Raw genomic sequence first — 18,186 nt, 5'->3', positions numbered from 1 at the left:
TAAGTTAGCTACTGATATTCCCATTTCACCTAGGAGAAAACTAAGCCTAAGAAAAGTAAGAATTTGAGTTATTTGAGCCAGCACACAAGCTAATAAGTGGGCAAGATTTTTTTTTGTGTGTGAGATGGAATTTCACTCTTGTTGCCCAGGCTAGAGTGCAGTGGCGTGATCTCAGCTCACTGCAACCTCCGCCTCCCGGATTCAAGCGATTCTCCTGCCTCAGTCTCCCGAGTAGCTGGGATTACAGGCATGTGCTACCACATCCAACTAATTTTTTGTATTTTTAGTAGAGATGGGGTTTCTCCATGTTGGTCAGACTGGTCTCGAACTCCCAACCTCAGGTGAGCCGCCTGCCTCGGCCTCCCAAAGTGCTGGGATTACAGGAGTGAGCCACCGGCGCCCGGCCGAGATATTTATTCTATTTATTTTATGTAACTCCAACATCTTGTAATTTTCCCAAATGCCATATTGCTGTACCTTAATAAGATAAATATTTAAAAACAATAAGAAAATGATGGTTTTTAAAAACTTGGTGGAAAAATTAATTGCAGAGTACTGTTTGCTCAGTTTGGTTTGGAGGAATAAAATATGTCAGCCAGTCTGTCTTTCGTAGCCTGTCAGGAAGTAGCTATCTAGGTGTTTCAAACTCCTGTTGACATCACAGAAAAGATGAATTATAATGGGGGTTCCTGTTTGTTGCTGGTGTGTCTGGTATGGAAGAAAATAAAATTATCTGGTTTGTGTAGTTTTGTGTGTCATTATCAATGCTTCCCGAAATGTGTTTTTATTTGTTTGCTTGTTTGTTTTTTGAGACAGAGTTTCTCTCTGTCACCCAGACTAGAGTGCAGTGGTGCGATCTCTGCTCACTGTAACCTCCGCCTCCTGGGTTGAAGCGATTCTTGTGTCTCAGCCTCCGGGAGTAGCTGGGACTACAGGCATGTGCCACCACATTTGGCTAATTTTTATATTTTTGGTAGAGATGGGGTTTCACCATGTCGGCCAGGCTGGTCTCAAACTCCTGACCTAAGTGATCCTTGGCCTCCCAAAGTGCTGGGATTATAGCCTGAAATGTTAAGGTTATGTTTGTGGTTTCTGAACTACATGAACTCTTATGTCATATATTCAGATTTATTTTCATTAAATACATTTACTGGAGGTAGATTAAATCATACAACATGCAGAAAGTGACCAAGTGAAAAATATCATTTATGATGAATGCTCAGACATGTGAAAATTGGTTTAATCAGTTATAAAGTCAGAATTTAGCTTAACTGACTTCAGGATTTCATTTTCTTTATAGTTGGAGAAGTTTTAGAATATCGCAGTTTATCACAAAAACTCCAAATTAAAAATCAACGCAGGCCAGGCATGTCTATAATCCCAGCATTTTGGGAGGCTGAGGCAGGAGGATCACTTGAGCTTAGGAGTTCAAAACCAGTATGGGAAACATAGTGAGACCTCATCTCTACTAAAAATAAAAAAAATTACCTGGGCATGGTGATGCACACCTGTGGTCCTAGCTCCTCGGGAGGCTGAGGCTAGAGGATCACTTGAACCCTTAAAATTGAGGCTGCAGCCCATGATTGTGCCACTCACTCCAGCCTGGGCAACACAGCAAGACCCTGTCTCAAAAAAAAAAAAAAATCAATCTAATGCTGCCCACCAAAAGAAATATTAAGAGTATTTGGGGCCGGGCGCGGTGGCTCAAGCCTGTAATCCCAGCACTTTGGGAGGCCAAGACGGGTGGATCACGAGGTCAGGAGATCAAGACCATCCTGGTTAACACGGTAAAACCCCGTCTCTACTAAAAATACAAAAAAACTAGCCGGGCGAGGTGGCCGGCGCCTGTAGTCCCAGCTACTGGGGAGGCTGAGGCAGGAGAATGGCTCAGGAGGCAGAGCTTGCAGTGAGCTGAGATCCGGCCACTGCACTCCAGCCTGGGCGACAGAGCGAGACTCCATCTCAAAAAAAAGAGAGAATATTTGGCTGCTTAGAAACTGTTATAGGTGTTTCTTCTGGGGCCTTTGGGTCTGATTAGACATGTATCTCCAGTTGCACTTTGTTACAACCACGCCCTGCCCTCCTGGTCCAGAGCACGCTTCCTTTGATACACCTTCCCCGCAAATCTGCATAGGGAAGGTTTTCCATAAACGGTGCAGAAAATGGTCAACATTCACCATCTTCACTTCCCTTCCTTCTCCCCCTATATCTTTAAATTATACATTTCTGGTGCTTTTAAGTTCTCCCAAACAATGTTGTAGTATCGTGTAAAATCTTCAGCTGAGACCCTTGTTCCTTTTTATACTTCAAAATATCAAATCCATGTTTTGCTCTTTCCTTAATATTTGTTGTTTCTTGGCACATACATTGATTTTGTTCTTCATTCGCTGTGCCTGACAATCTTGTTCTGTTCTGTGGCATATCTGTGGTTGGCCAAGTTCATATCATTGAAGAGTGCTGATGTTTGAGATCTTTCTTCATCTGAATTGATGATGATGATTCTTGTATTCTGAGAAACTAACATTTAAATGTTCTTAGACTTTACAACGTCCACATCTGTAGTCAAGGTCCTTGTAACCCTGCGTCCACCCTCTCACTAAACATAATAATTGCTACCGCTATTTCCCAGATGCAGAAGTCCAGTCTCAGGGTGGTTGGGATTTGGCCAACGTAAACATAAGCACCTAAATTAGTGACAGACCTGGGACTGGAACCTGCAACTCTGACTCCGAGTGCTTGTTGGAACCCTTGGGTTTCAAAACACACAGCCTTCTTTTTCCTTCAGGTTAAAATCCTCCAAGCTACTGGGTTGCCACAGCATCTGTCCCACTTTGTGTTCTGCAAATACAGCTTCTGGGATCAACAGGAGCCGGTGATTGTCGCTCCTGAAGTGGACACCTCCTCATCTTCCGTCAGCAAGGAGCCGCACTGCATGGTTGTCTTTGATCATTGCAATGTGAGTTTGTTTTCCAGAGTAGGTCAGCATTTAGATTACTTACGTAAAAACAAAACAGAAAATGACCCTTGTTTCTTTGAATAATTGTACCAGTATATGTGTTGTAGAAGTTTCTGTAGAGTGTGGGGATTGAGTAAAAAGCGTCAATGCATCTATACTCCTCCACAACCCAAAGGTAGCTTTTGCGTGAGAAACAAATACATGTGTAAGTATATATGCATATTCTTCTCCAAAGAAAATCTATGTCCTATATTAGATTATTGGAGAAATTATCTAAAACAGTTAAGAAACATATTTTAGAGAAAGTGAACATAGGTAACAGAAGAACTAACTTTATTGGGCACTGAATGCTCTGTGAAGCTCTTTGTTATTCCTTCATTTGGATCCTCACCACAGTTGTCTTTGTTGATAGTGCATTTTTTTGTGTTTGTTTGTTTTGTTTTCTGTCACCCAGGCTGGAGTGTAGTGGCACGATCTTGGCTCACTCCTACCCCTGCCTCCCGGGTTCAAGCGATTCTCTTGCCTCAGTCTCCCAAGTGACTGGGATTACAGGCGCCCACCACCACGCCTGGCTAATTTTTTTGTATTTTTAGTGGAGATAGGGTTTCATCATGTTGGCCAAGCTGGTTTCGAACTCCCGACCTCAAGTGATCTGCCCACCTCAGCTTCCAAAAGTGATGGGATTACAGGCATGAGCCACCACACCTGGCCGATAGTGTGTGTGTGTGTGGTTTTTTTTTTTTTTTTTCTTTTTCTTTCCTTCCCAGCTGAAAACACGAACAAATCAGAGAGGTCATTTTGCCCAAAGTAGTTCTTCACTGGTTTGTCTGTGGCTGGTGACCAGCAGAATGTGGACTATTGGGTCCCCCAGTCTTTCTTGCTCCTGCACCACACTTGATCCATTTCATCTCTTTCAAGAGAGAGTCCTCTTTCTAATCCATTTGAAACCAAAATACTTCAGTGCATTAAAGATAGATAGAGAGGTGGAGACAACAACAGAGATAGGAGATTCTGTGATTTCTTTAATAAACTGTTTTAGAGCTAAATCCTAATTGCCATATGTTATCTTATAAAGATGGACAGGCTGGGAGAATTTTTACAAATTAGGTCTTTTTTTGGTGCTAATGATTTTTATTTTGTTTCTTTCCTAATAGAGATAGTTAACTTTCTAAAAAGTGGGAAGAAATGTTTTTGCAACACACTACCTTATTGCATATAACTTTTATATCAACACATTATAGATCAGTGTTGTAATACTTTATGCAATTATGCTTTTAAAAATAGCTCCCAAAATATTGCTAACAAAATAGAATACAATGCTGGTCTTACATACTAGACTTTTGATCTGAAAAGTTTTTAAAAATTCAGACTTATAGTTATGTTTAAAGTCAACCTTTTGCCATCCGAGCATTCATTATGGGTTTTAGATGATAGTTCTGTATAACTAAAACGTTCCATTTTCTATTTTTTTCCCTGATATAATTAAGTATGTGATGTCTGGTATAAACAATCATAAGATTACCAGAAAGAGTTTGCTCTTCTGTAATTAGCTATTGTGTTTCAGGAGTTTTCTGTTAACATCACTGAAGACTTTATCGAGCATCTTTCCGAAGGAGCATTGGCAATCGAAGTATATGGACATAAGATAAATGATCCCCGGAAAAACCCTGCCCTGTGGGATTTGGGAATCATCCAAGCAAAGACACGTAGTCTTCGGGACAGGTGAATATTAGATGTTCATCTGATTCCATTTATATATATATATATATGTAATTTTTTTTTTTTTTGAGACAGTCTCATTCACTCTGTCACCCAGGCTGGAGTGCAGTGGCACGATCTTGGCTCACTGCAGCCTCTGCCTCCTGGGAGTAAGCAATTCTCTTGCTTAAGCCTCCCGAGTAGCTGGGATTATAGGCATGCACACCACACCTGGCTAATTTTTGTATTTTTAGTAGACACGGGGTTTCACCATGTTGGCCAGGCGGCTAATTTTTGTATTTTTAGTAGACACGGGGTTTCACCATGTTGGCCAGACTGGTCTTGAACTCCTGACCTCAAGTGATCCGCCCACCTCAGCCTCCCAAAGTGCTGGGATTACAGGTGTGAGCCACCATGCCTGGCCAGATTCCATTTAGAATTTTTAAAAATTGCTGGAAATAGTACTGCCGTTTATAAAGGTTACTATTTCCTGAGCATGACCAGTGTTCCCTGGAGGGATGGCGGTGTCTCCAGGGTATTAATCACACAATTAAACTTCCTTAGGGAAGTGAACTGCAGAGAATGATGGAAGAAAGTTCAGTTTGTAGCTGGTTAAGAAGAAACAGTGAAATGAATTTTGGAGAATAGTGACTTACTATTATGAATTACTTCTAATTAATTAGCTGTAGAGAGGATGGATCAAGATTCACTCTAGTGTTGACATTTTGTCTTTAGCTCATAGCTCTGAGTGGCATCAGTGTTGGAAAGAGGTAGGCTTCTTTGTGGACTTAAAAGAAAGCGTTAATAGGGAATGAATGAAATTGCATATGTTTGTGCTTTTCATCTAATTAGAGATGAAAACCAGACTTTTTTGCATTTAGATAGTTTAGCAAATACTAAATTAGAAAGTGACATTTGACATTTTTTTCTTGATTCTCTTCCTGACCTGAGAAAAATACTTGGCAAATCACTGAAGCATATGGTACTACCTTTGTCTATCTATGAAAAGACAATCCCTGTATTGGCTTTTTTTTTTTCCTTTTTTTTTTTAATAGTTTCAAATTATTTTAGATTCGGGGGTACATGTGCAGGTTGGTTACCTGGGTATATTGTGTGATGCTGAGCTTTGGGATATGATTGATCCTGTCACTTAGGTAGTGAGCATAGTACCCGGGAGGTAGTTTTTCAACCCTTGCTCATTCCCTGCTCCCCAACCCCTGGGAGTCTCCAGTGTCTTTTGTTGCCATCTTTTTGTCCGTGAATACCCAGTGTTTAGCTCCCACTTATAAGAAAGAACATGGGGTTTTTGCTTTTCTGTTTCTGTGTTAAATTGCTTAGGGTAACAGTGTCAAGCTGTATCCAAGTTGCTGGAAGGGACGTGATTTTATTTGGTTGTATTTTTTTATGGCTGTGTACTTGCTGCTTCTGTACATCCGATTAGAATTTCCAGTTTTTGAGTAACGACTCTGAAATAGATTTGTCATTACATCTTTTTGAACAAAGTAAAGGAGCCGTTTCTAGTTCCAATACTGTGAGTTTAACTTTGCTTTCCATTATACTTGCCAGTATGTACATGCATGGTACTCATTGAACTGCAGATCATTCTGAATTACGCTGTTTGGAGGTCATTTTGGTTGTTAATTCTTATGTGTGTAGGACCCTAAGCTGCCTGTAATGAAATAGAAATGTATGATTTTCCAAGAACTTCACCTATTTCCTAGATGGAGTGAAGTGACCAGGAAATTGGAATTCTGGGTTCAAATCTTGGAACAGAATGAGAATGGTGAATACTGCCCTGTAGAAGTGATTGCTGCTAAGGATGTCCCAACAGGAGGAATCTTCCAGCTTCGGCAGGTAACAGAATCGTAAATGTTTATATTAGATTCTTTGGTGCCAGAAAGCTTAATATTGGCTTCTTTTTAGCAGAAATGTTGGTAATAATGAAATCTAGACTGACTGAGTCCATTTCTTACATTAAAATTTTCCTATCTCATGTGTCACAAGTATTGCTATTAAATTTTTTTTTCTTTTATTCAAGTAGAGACACAGGGTCTCGCTTTGTTGCCCAGGCTGGTTTTGAACTCCTAGGCTCAAGCAATCCTCCCGCCTTGGCCTTCCAAAGTGTTGGAATTACAGGTGTGAGTCACTGCTCTCAGTCAAGTATTGCTATTTATAATATTTTAAAAACTAGTTCTGTTAGTTTAGGTAAGAAAAAGGTTAAAGGAAAACTTAGAATTGATTTGTAGGACGTACGCCAAACATATCAAACAGCTTTAGAACATTTAGGAAGACAAGGAGAAGCTATGTGACATGGCAGAAAAAATCAGCATTCAGACTCTAAAATGCTTGGGCTCAATTCTGGCTCTCCAGTGTCTTAGCTGTCTATCCCTGAGCAAGTTCAATAACCTCTCGCCTTCGCCTGTTATGTAGATATGATGATAACACCACCTTCATAGGATTAATGTGAGGATTAAGAGAGATGCGTGTTTAAAGCATAGGGCCTGACATGCCAGGTGTTAAGTACACGCAGTTGGGTAGATACACATGCCAGAATCCACAGAGCAGAGAAGAATATGGGAGTGGCCACATAACCCCACGTGCATCTGCAGAGTCTGTGCTGCCAACCAACAGGGAAATTTTTAATTTGTATACAGGATTTGGAATTTTTTTTTTTTTTTTTTTGCTATACCTTAATGCATTGTTTAGGAGACTGCTATGTTCTGTGAGTTTCCATACTTTAAAACAGTAGTAAAACACTAGAATCGCTCTAGAAAATGAGCGTAGAAAGGTTTCAAAGCAAAATAGAGAAAATTGAAGGAAAGAGAACATTTGCTTAAACGTTTAAGTTCTGGAATGTTTTAAGAGGAGGAGGATGATAAACACTTGTTCTCTGACCCCAGCAAATAAATTTTAGCAAAGTGAAAGGAGATTAGTTTAAATTAAAGCATGCGTTATACACATAAAATATAATTCTTTTTTTTTTTTTTTTTTTTTTTGAGACGAAGTCTCGCTTTGTCGCCCAGCCTGGAGTGCAGTGGCACGATGTCCGCTCACTGCAAGCTCCATCCCCCAGGTTCATGCCACTCTCCTGCCTCGGCCTCCCAAGTAACTGGGACTACAGGTGCTCGCCACCACGCCTGGCTAATTTTTTTTTGTATTTTTAGTAGAGACAGGGTTTCACCGTGTTGGCCAGGATTGTCTCCTGACCTAGTGATCTGCCCGCGTCAGTCTCCCAAAGTGCTGGGGTTACAAGCATGAGCCACCGCGCCCGGCCATAAAATAGAATTCTTAAGGGTGTGAAGAACATCTTTTTCTGGGCATCTGTTAAAAAAATATATATGTCTTCTTCGAAGCCTTAGAAAATCATCTACTGGAAGGCAAGACTGGATAATTTTCTATGATTTAGTATAAATTGGATATTTAAGTATTTGTCAGACTTCTGACACCCTTTACTAAAAGTGTTCAAAGAAATGTTGGTTTGTCAGGAAAGGACTTTTTGAAGGATATGCTTCTTTACCTTGATGCTGAAAAAATCAAGTTCTGAAAGGATTTTTATTACATGATGGCAAAAACCGCAATTACTTTTGCACCAACTTAATGATACTAAGGACACAGAGGCCAGAAATTAGGTCCATTTGGATAAAAAGTCATGTGGAGAAAGAGCTGGAAAACATAAGAGAAGAGGTTGCAGAAGCTTGTGGCAGCTGGTTTCGGAGGGCCTTGAATGCTAGGCTCATTTGAGTGTAGTATGTTTGAAAATTGGGTTGTATTGTTCTTGAACAGGAAGGTGGCAGAGGACAACTGATTAACTTTAACCAAGTGAAAAGTGCTGTTTTTGTAGAAATAAATGGTCAAATATCAGCAGTGACAGAAGTTCTAATAGTTTAAGTGTACTTTTAAAAGTTGTTCTGTGGAACAGTAAACCATTGCCGGATCCTTTCTCTCCTTTTCTTCCCTCTCCCTAGGAATCTTCCCTTAAAGTGCACACTTCACCCTTCACACTTAGGCACAGATTCAAAATAGATCACTTCGGAAAGTGCTTAGGCAAACTAAGCAAATAAAAGGTAGCTAATTGAAATGACAAAACTGTTTAGGCTATTAAAATATTTTCTTTAGGACTTTTCCCACAAAATATCTGAGGCTTAGTCCTTGGTGATACTAAATCAGAAAACATCTGTATCCCATCCATTCAAATAGAGCTTGATAGGATCATTGGTTGCCTTAGCTGATTTTCCTGATCATGCAGAGCTCTTGGGAACTAAAATCTGATGGAAGAGGGCAAGAGTAATTGACTTGCAATTGAACATTTAAATTCCATTTTTCAAATGCTATTTTACATTTCTAAAATTTATAAACCAAGTTTGAAGTCAGTAATTTGGGAATACTGTGAGTTCTCTTTTAAAATATTGCTTCATTGTAAATATATACCAAGTCCCATGCAATAAACAGTCTAAACAGTCATACTTGTATTTACTGATTATTATGTTTATAATTATACAATTAATATATTTATATTTATGACATATACTGCTATATCAGTAAATTATATTTTATATATTATATATACAAATTATATACGTAATATATTTACTGATATTTATTGATACTGATTTATTTATATTTACTGATATTATATTTATCTTTATATTTACTGGTGCTTTACTCTTTAACAAGTCATATGTTTTTCTACAGTAATACTTTAACAACTGTATAGTGTTTTATTATATGTTTCACAATTTAAAGTTACCAATATTATATATTCAATTTGCGTCTAATTTTTTGTTCTTAAAAGTGCTTAAGATTTTTTGTGTATATGCATGATTATTTACTTAGCTCTCTAGAAAGTCAAATTGCTGGGTTAAAGGAACTTATATGTTTTTAAGTCAAATTGCCTTGCAGAAAACTTGCACCATTTTAAATTCCCACTTACAGTGTATGAAATTGTTTGTTTCATAAATGTAGGGCATTATTGGAAATTCCCCTTTTAAAATATATTTGCCAATTTAGGAAGTGAAAATACAGGTGTATCATGCTTTAATTTAATTTGGATGTATTTATTTATCAGTAAGTTGAACTTTTTTATTGGCCAACTGTTTGCATTTCCTTTGTTAGAATTTTTTTAATGTTACTTCTTATTGAAAGAATATGTAAACATATATTCTGTTTTTTAGCTCACTTAAAAGGGAAATGATTTTTTCTAATTAGTTTTTAAATTTGTATTTTAATGCTTAACAATAAGGTATGGTGATAGTGTCCGAATTGAACATTTTTCTCAACATCAGCCTGTAGGGGTCTCTCTAAACCAAATTTTTGGAAATCAAGAAACTGATTTTAAGACTCTAAATTGTCTGTGACCCAGGGGCAGTCCCGGAGAGTTCAAGTCGAAGTGAAGTCAGTGCAGGAATCTGGGACTTTACCACTGATGGAAGAATGTATATTGTCTGTTGGCATTGGATGTGTCAAAATTAGACCGCTCAGAACCCCCAGAATGCATGAGACCTTCCATGTAAGTTGCTATGCCTGTTATGTTCTTCTTGAAAGACAAAATCAGACCAGAGTGCCTTTTGGAACCTGTACGAAAACTACTTTCTGTGAACAGTTCTTTCTGTGAACCTCTTTGTTTACCTTTGCTGTCCTTTTTTGTGTCTTGCATTTTCATGGAATCATTGCATCGAACTGTATTACTGGTTTTGCCCTGGTGTAGGTGGCAAGCTGAGGGTTAAAACGTCTCTGCCTCCACAGATTCCACAGTGCCTGCTAGTGATTAACTCCTCAACATCACCCCACCCCTCTGGAGAAACCCCCTACTGGCTTGTAAAGACTATTTGCCAGCAGGTGTTTGATTTCCCCTGGTGAGTGGGACTATAAACCCAGCAGGGAGAGCATTGCACTGGTTCCCGAAAAGGTCAAATGAGTGTTCTTCACTCTTCTGTGAGCGGCTCCAACTTCCTGACAACTGTAAAACCCAGAGTGAGGGAGTGGGTAGGTGGGAGATGAAATAGTATATTAATTCAGTTGAAAAATATAAATTATGAGTAAAGAGTCAGATTGCTTAGCATAGCCTGATTCTTGGATAAATCAATAATTCAGTTCTATGTAATGTATTTTTTTTCTTTTAGGAGGAAGAGGAAGACATGGACAGCTACCAGGTAATTTAGCACCTGTTAATCTCATCTCAAATAAGCATGTTTAAAGTATATAATTACACATTCCTGGATCTGACTATACTGTTATTTAAGGATTAAACAATTCATACTGCTTTTTTTTGTTGTTTTAAAGTAAAACAGAGTAGGGAACATTGAGTGTTGTTTCATAGACCGTAAAGTGTTTTAGGAGTGGGAAATCATTTGTGACTGAGATCCTTTTCCAAACCTGGAGCTCCCCAGCCAGGCCCCCAAAGATTCTTTTCTCCGGATGCTCTTTCCTGGACATTTTCTGTCCTGAGTGAGTCACCACTCGTTGCCCTTATTATAGTTGTGTCAATCTGAGCTTCAGTCAACACTAGGTGTTTTGCATATTTTTGTTTTTTTGTGACAGAGTCGCATCCTGTTGCCCAGGCTGGAGTGCAATAGTGCAATCGCAGCTCACTGCAACCTCCATCTCCCGGGTTCAAGCGATTCTCCTGCCCCAGCCTCCCGAGTAGCTGGGATTACAGGTGCATGCCACCAAGCCCAGCTAATTTTTTGTATCTTTACTAGAGACGGGGTTTCACCATGTTGACCAGGCTGGTCTCGAATTCCTGACCTTGTGATCCACCTGCCTCGGCCTCCCAAAGTGTTGGGATTATAGGCGTGAACCACTGCGCCCGGCCGTATTTTGCATTTTTAAGCCAGATCTTTCTTCCCTACTTCCTGGAATCATACAGCATCTGTTTTTTTACTTTCTTTTCCTAACCTTCTAAAGATTTTGTTTCTGTCTGTGCAGTTTCATCTGTTAGTCATTGTTCAGGACTGTCAGGGCTCTTTGGAGCCTGATTATGTCATCTGTGTAGTCACTGTCTTGGTTTTACATCATTCTAATTTGATAGAAATGTCTGCTTTCCTATAAGTTGCTGATAAAAACACTGTATCAGATAGGGTTAAATACAGAGTCCTATGGCACAACAATAGAGACTTTTTTCAAGCTGACATTAATCACTGTTCTTTGGATGTGATGTTTGAGTCCTCTGTGATTTCACTGAAGTAGATGTATCGCCTGTTTCTCCATCTTGTCCACAATAGTGTCATAGGCTATTTGGTTAAGTGCCCTAGTAAAGTCCAGACACACTATATCTGCAGCATTCCACTGACCTACCCAGTCTTGTAACCTTATTAGAAAAGGAAATGAGGTAAGATTGGTATTCATGTAGGTGTTGGCTGGTAGGTTGTTATTCTGTTAATGACAACCCCTGTCCCATTTTCCCCTACCTGTTACCCCACAAAATGCACAAAAACAAGTGAGAGAAGCATTTACATGTCTTCGAGAGCCTATGTTGATAGAAAGCAGAAGTTACAAAAGTTAAAGGATTTGTCTGATTATTCCAAGGTACATAAATTGAAAGTGGTTTTTTGTTTGTTTTGTTTTGGTTTGGTTTTTGGAGACAGAGTCTTGTTCTACCACCCAGACTGTAGTGCAGTAGAGTGATCTTGGCTCATTGCACCTCTGCCTCTCAGGTTTAAGCAATTCTCTTGCCTCAGCCTCTCAAGTAGTTGGCATTAAAGGTGCACACCACCATGCCCAGCTAATTTTTATTTATTTATTTATTTAGATGAAGTTTTACTCTTGTTGCCCAGGCTGGCGTGCAGTGGCATGGTCTCGGCTCACTGCAACCTCTGCCTCCCGAGTTCAAGCGATTCTTCTGCCTCAGGCTCCCGTGTAGCTGGGATTACAGGCACCTGCCACCATGCCTGGTTAATTTTTGTATTTTTAGTAGAGATGGGGTTTCACCATGTTGGGCAGGGTGGTCTCGAACTCCTGACCTCAGGTGATCTGCCTACCTTGGCCTCCCAAAGTGTTGGCATTACAGGTGTTAGCCACCGTGCCTGGGCAATTTTTTATATTTTGAGTAGAGACAAGGTTTTGCTGTGTTAGCCAGGCTGGTCTCACACTCCTGTCCTCAAGTGATCTACCCGCCTCAGCCTCCCAAAGTGTTGGGATTACAGGTGTGAGCCACCACGCCCAGCCATATTGGAAGATTATTGAGTCCTGTTTGTGGGTTTTATCCAGCAAAGAGACCTTTTAGAAGATTTTTGTTGCAGGTGCTTAAAGTTCTACCCCCAAGCCATTAGAAATAAAATTGGTTCTGGATACCTGAGAATGCCCTTTCTGTTCAAGAAAATAATGCTTTAAATTCTGAAAACAGCTGTTTTGAATGATGGGCGCAGTCAACTGGTGGTAGTAATAAATTATTATATACTACCTTACCTTTCCAAGGCATAGGAGAGTAAGGTTCTAAGATAGGAGCTTCAGTTTCAGATAGATTATCTTGACATGACATTGAACATGATTTTCCTTGCTTGCTTCCAGGATCGAGATTTAGAGAGACTTCGTAGAAAATGGCTAAATGCATTAACAAAACGTCAGGAGTACTTGGATCAACAATTGCAAAAGCTTGTCAGTAAACGTGGTAGGAAAAATGAATAGAATATTTTTCTCCCTTGCAAATCAGTGCATAATTAATTATTCTCCCTTTGTAGCCACATCAGTTAAGAACCAGATGAACACATCAGTAGTGGGGATGGCAGGAGCAGATGAGTGCTACTCCTTGTTTATGTCATACCGTTTATCCAGCTGTCATATCTTGGTGGAGGTCTTCCTCCCACCCCTCACAAAGAAAGAGAAAATACGGTGCACAAAGCATACATGGTCCCTCAAAGATAATGTAAAGGAAGGTGGTGACTTTTCTTACCCAGAGGGCTCGAGTCCTCTGACTCTGGACCAGTCACTCCTGTGTGGTCCCTCTGTAGGCCTCCCAGGAACTGAAGGTGGCCTCTGCAGGAGCCCACCTGACCTCCCTAGCTGTGGGTTGGTTTTTTATCACTGGGAAGCACTTGTCAGCTAATAACTGAAATATAGGCAAATCCAGTCTTTACTCGGGACAAAAAGATAAATGGCAAGTGAGGTTTTGGCATTGAATCCTCATTCTTGGTGTTCTAGATAAAACAGAGGATGATGCTGACCGCGAAGCGCAGCTTCTGGAGATGCGGCTGACCTTAACTGAGGAGAGGAACGCGGTGATGGTCCCCTCTGCTGGCAGTGGTATTCCAGGGGCCCCAGCAGAATGGTACGAACCCTGTGATGCGTCTTGTGAGGTTCTGAATGCTCACCAGACCATCTGCTTTTAGCTTGAATTTTGCGTGTGCTACGGTTAATGGAAGAGTCATAATAGCATGGGGGGAAATGTTGTTTAAATTAAAGGAACTGTTAAATTATTTTCATGAGTTGAGTAACTATGACCTAAAACTGTTTTATTAAATAATGTTGTTATTGGCCAAAGTCATTAAGATTTCTGAGAACTTAAATCAATATTTAATACCATTGCACTTAGCATTAAAAAAATAGTTAATATGTTAATTACTTGGGTCATTCCCTTAGAAGACTGCTCGGTCATAAGAAAATTGCATCTCCACGCGATTTTGGTTTTGGTGCTGGCTTAAACTGTGCTGTCAGCAAATGTTCTGTGCTACTTTATAGAAATTAAAAATAGTAAATTTAGCCAGAGGGAGCCCTTAAGTGTATCATTTTATGAGAAAGTAGGTTTAAACAAGAGAACTTCACTATAAACAGGTAGGGGTGTCTTATAAGGCTAAGTTCAAATGTCAGGGTACGAAGCAGCAGCTACAGCGGAGGCTTTGTGGCCTCTCTGATTCTGGATTAGAGTAAAATCAGGGCCAGGGTTGTTACCGCTTTGCCCTCTAACAGCCCTGAATGCCGTTAAGGCTGTGTTCCTACATGCCTGCCACTGAGAAAGTAACCTGATTCGGATGCCATTTGTTCTTCATGTTTTAGGACCCCAGTGCCTGGGATGGAGACACACATTCCTGTTATATTCCTGGACTTAAACGGTAAGTTAGGAGGTGTTTTCTGAAGGCTTACCTCTGAAAATTTAGTGCCTCATAACATGTAGATTCCAACCAAGTGCATCATGAGGCAGTTCTGTCCTCCTAAGGCTAGAACCAGTTTGACGTGTGTCCAAGTCCCCTGGTTGTAGACAGACTGATTTCTATGTCATAGTCGAATATGTTTTTGACAGTAATAGGCGCACTTCACCATGCTCCTCACCTCTCATTCCTGCAGCTCACAGTGCCATGTGGATGCTCTACTCTCCCGGTATTAGGATGGTAGCAGTGTTCTTCTGCACTGAAAATATTTTCTTCTTTAAATTTTTTTTTTTGTTGAGATGGAATCTTGCTCTGTCACCTGGGCTGGAGTGCAGTGGTGCAATCTTGGCTCACTGCAACCTCCACCTCCCCAGTTCAAACGATTCTCCTGCCTCAGCCTCCTGAGTAGCTGGGACTACAGGTGTGTGCCACCACACCCGGCTAATTTTTTGTATTTTTAGTAGAGATGGGGTTTTACCGTGTTTGCCAGGGTGGTCTCCATCTCCTGACCTTGTGATCTGCTCGCTTCGGCCTTCCCAAAGTGCTGGGATTACAGACGTGAGCCACCGTGCCCAGCCTCTTTAATTCTTAGGGAAAGACTTCTCTCTGGAAAGGACAAATAACTAGTGGTACTTATGAAGCATGTTTCCTTCTCGTGGTGTTTTCTTAGCATTATCTAATAAATTTTTCACTTTTTCTATGAGTTCTTGTGCCATTCATCCCTGTATTACCTGTTTAAAACAAAACAAAACAAAAAAAACTGTCATTTTTTTCTGTTTCCCATTCACCCCCATGTCAAATATTTTGGGCCTGGATACATTTTACATATATTCTGCCTGTAGGAGTTCTGCCTGTAGGAGGGAAAATAGAAAATGGAAAGGTAGATTAAGGATCTAAAAATAAGTTGAAAGTCAGCAGTTAAATTCCTAAAACATCTGCAGAACTGTGTATTAACATTAACTCTCCTTAATAGATGAGTGTGGATGTCCTCCATGATTTTCTTCCACCTAGCTGACAGCGAGATGCAATCTCTGAGGCATTTAGGATCTCCTGCCACTTAGCTTATTTACATGGAAGATTTTTCTATGTATAGAGTTGGAGAATAATACCGAATAATACAGCCCCTGTCTGTTTGCCTGATGGGGTGGAAGGTGTTTGTTTTTAATGTTTGCCACAAGTCCTTATCATGCTGTGGTGTTTTGAACTTGGCGCCTGAGGGTGATTCTGGCCTGTTCTTCTGTTAGGTTTCCTGGGTAGGTGAGGTGCTCATATTTGGGTGCAGGCAGGGATGTGCATAAAAAAGTGAAAAACAATAAGCTTAAGGAAGACGCGTTAGTCTGGGCATTCGAGGGGATGATCAGGACTTTGGTCAGCATGGTCCATGTTCTCGGTCCTCCCGTGCCCACCTCCTAGAAAAGGAACTTCAGATGTCTGCCCATGAGCTCCAGGTGAAGGGGAGTGGGGAGGGCCAGGCTCAGGCCTGAGGAACCAGGGGACCATGGTGTAGCCCTTCTGTTTCCAGCCCATACAGCCAGTGGAACTTTCTGCTGAGTGTCACTGTCAGGCTCGTTTCTCACTCCTTCAGTGCACTAAATGGTAGGGAATTTGCGTTATAACCCAGTCACTGATATTGATGAGATGACCTTGGGTAACCTCTTAGGTATCTTGGTTTCATTTCTCTTCCCTATAAAATAAGGCAAAAATGTAGCAGATTGGATGAGATCATTTTTTGAGGCACTTTCTTATCTCTAAGATCCGTGAACTTTTAAATGGTCATCTTCAGTGTCATGTAAGATTTCAGAGCAAAAAGTAAATGAAATTTGAAGCAGAAGAATTTTAATAATCACATTGAAATTTAGCTGGTAGGGGTTATCCTTGAAAATGATCTCAGTATTTAATGGAAATTCTTTGCTTTTAGCTGATGATTTCAGCTCTCAGGATAATCTTGATGACCCAGAAGCTGGTGGATGGGATGCGACCTTGACTGGGGAAGAAGAAGAGGAGTTCTTTGAACTGCAGATTGTGAAACAGCATGATGGGGAGGTAAGGAAAGCGTAACTTGGGACAATCAGATGAAAAGTGGTTTACTTAACCTCTCCTCGAGCTTTTTGAAACAATTAATAAGGCAATCATGCCAGTGCTTTACATTTCTCAAAATACATAAAGGAAAACCTTTCATCATGACTTGCAGAAGAATGGAGCTTGAGCATCATATTATATCCATTCACCTTTTCCTTCCTTTCCTGGTAACTTGTACTGAGCTTTTGTGAGCAATTCAGGTCAGCAGCGGCCGGGAGCTTGAGGCTGTCTCTGTTCCTCAACCAGTGAGAGATGGAAGCACGGGTTGCGGAAGGGCATGGAGGTAAAATGGCACCAGGTTTGGGATTTGCTTTGGGGTTTTTTTTTGTTTTTTTTTTTTTTGTTTTGAGATGGAGTCTCGCTCTGTCACCCAGGCTGGAGTGCAGTGGCAGGATCTTGGCTCACTGCAGCCTCTACCTCCCAGGTTCAAGTGATTCTCCTGCCTCAGCCTCCCAAGTAGCTGGGACTATAAGTGTGTGCCACCATGCCTTGCTAAAATATATATATATATATATATATATATATATATATTTTTTTTTTTTTTTTTTTTTTTTGTAGTAGAGATGGAGTTTCATCATGTTGGCCAAGCTGGTCTTCAACTCCTGACCTGAAGTGATCGTCTGTCTTGGCCTCCCAAAGTGCTGGGATTACAGGTGTGAGCCACTGCGCCTGGCTGGGATTTGCTTTGAAATCCTTTTGTCAGGACTTTTTTTTTTTTTTTTTTTTTTTAAATTGAGATGGAGTCTCACTCTGTTGCCCAGGCTGGAGTGCAATGGCACGATATCAGCTCATTGCAATCTTCACCTCCCGGGTTCAAGTGATCCTCTTGCCTCAACCTCCGAAGTAGCTGTGAGTACAGGTGCACGTCATCAAGCCTGGCTAATTTTTGTATTTTTAGTAGAGATGGGTTTTCTCCATGTTGGTCAGGCTGGTCTCGAACTCCTGACCTCAAGTAATCTACTTGCCTCAGCCTCCCAAAGTGCTGGGATGACAGACATGAGCCACCGCACCCAGCCAGGATTTATTAAAAAGGAAAAGAATAGGTGAAGGCAATGTGGTGACATCTTGATTTTAATGGTTGAATCTGAGCGATGGGTATCTCACAGGAGTTTATTTTCTAATTTTGAGTATGTTTGAAAAATTCTGAAATAATCAGGAAGGAAAGCTGTATGTGATGCTTTGAGGACACATCATTACTTAGTAGTGTCCCTAAGAATCAAAACTTGAGTCTTAACAGTGAGGAGTCAGTCCGACACACACAGCGGCTGTGCATTCTGTGAACAGTGAACAGTGGGCCGGCACCCTTCCAGTTCAGCAGGGACAAGGAAGGGCTGAGGAGCTATTGCAGATTAGAGTAGGCTAGAGGAACATGAC

General features: G+C 40.6%; 1 protein-coding gene across 7 annotated transcripts in view; it reads left to right on the top strand.

Annotated features, from left to right (window-relative positions):
• Positions 1-18,186, top strand: part of KIF13B (kinesin family member 13B) — a 194,130-nt gene that overhangs the window by 123,555 nt on the left and 52,389 nt on the right. For 5 of the 7 annotated variants that reach the window (XM_074000589.1, XM_005562969.4, XM_045399003.3 and 2 more), the window contains 9 exons: positions 2,786-2,956; positions 4,521-4,678; positions 6,376-6,508; positions 10,014-10,160; positions 10,774-10,803; positions 13,160-13,259; positions 13,790-13,916; positions 14,642-14,697; positions 16,652-16,776. In XM_074000589.1, the coding sequence (XP_073856690.1) occupies positions 2,786-2,956; positions 4,521-4,678; positions 6,376-6,508; positions 10,014-10,160; positions 10,774-10,803; positions 13,160-13,259; positions 13,790-13,916; positions 14,642-14,697; positions 16,652-16,776 (1,047 nt within the window). The remainder of the gene's footprint in view (positions 1-2,785; positions 2,957-4,520; positions 4,679-6,375; positions 6,509-10,013; positions 10,161-10,773; positions 10,804-13,159; positions 13,260-13,789; positions 13,917-14,641; positions 14,698-16,651; positions 16,777-18,186) is intronic. The other 2 variants (XM_074000591.1, XM_074000590.1) reach the window with 1 other exon arrangement.

The sequence above is a fragment of the Macaca fascicularis genome, chromosome 8 (assembly GCF_037993035.2).
Source record: "Macaca fascicularis isolate 582-1 chromosome 8, T2T-MFA8v1.1".
NCBI lineage: Eukaryota > Metazoa > Chordata > Mammalia > Primates > Cercopithecidae > Macaca > Macaca fascicularis.
The sequence above is the reverse complement of the archived record's forward strand: the minus strand, read 5'-3'. Positions and strand labels throughout refer to the sequence as shown.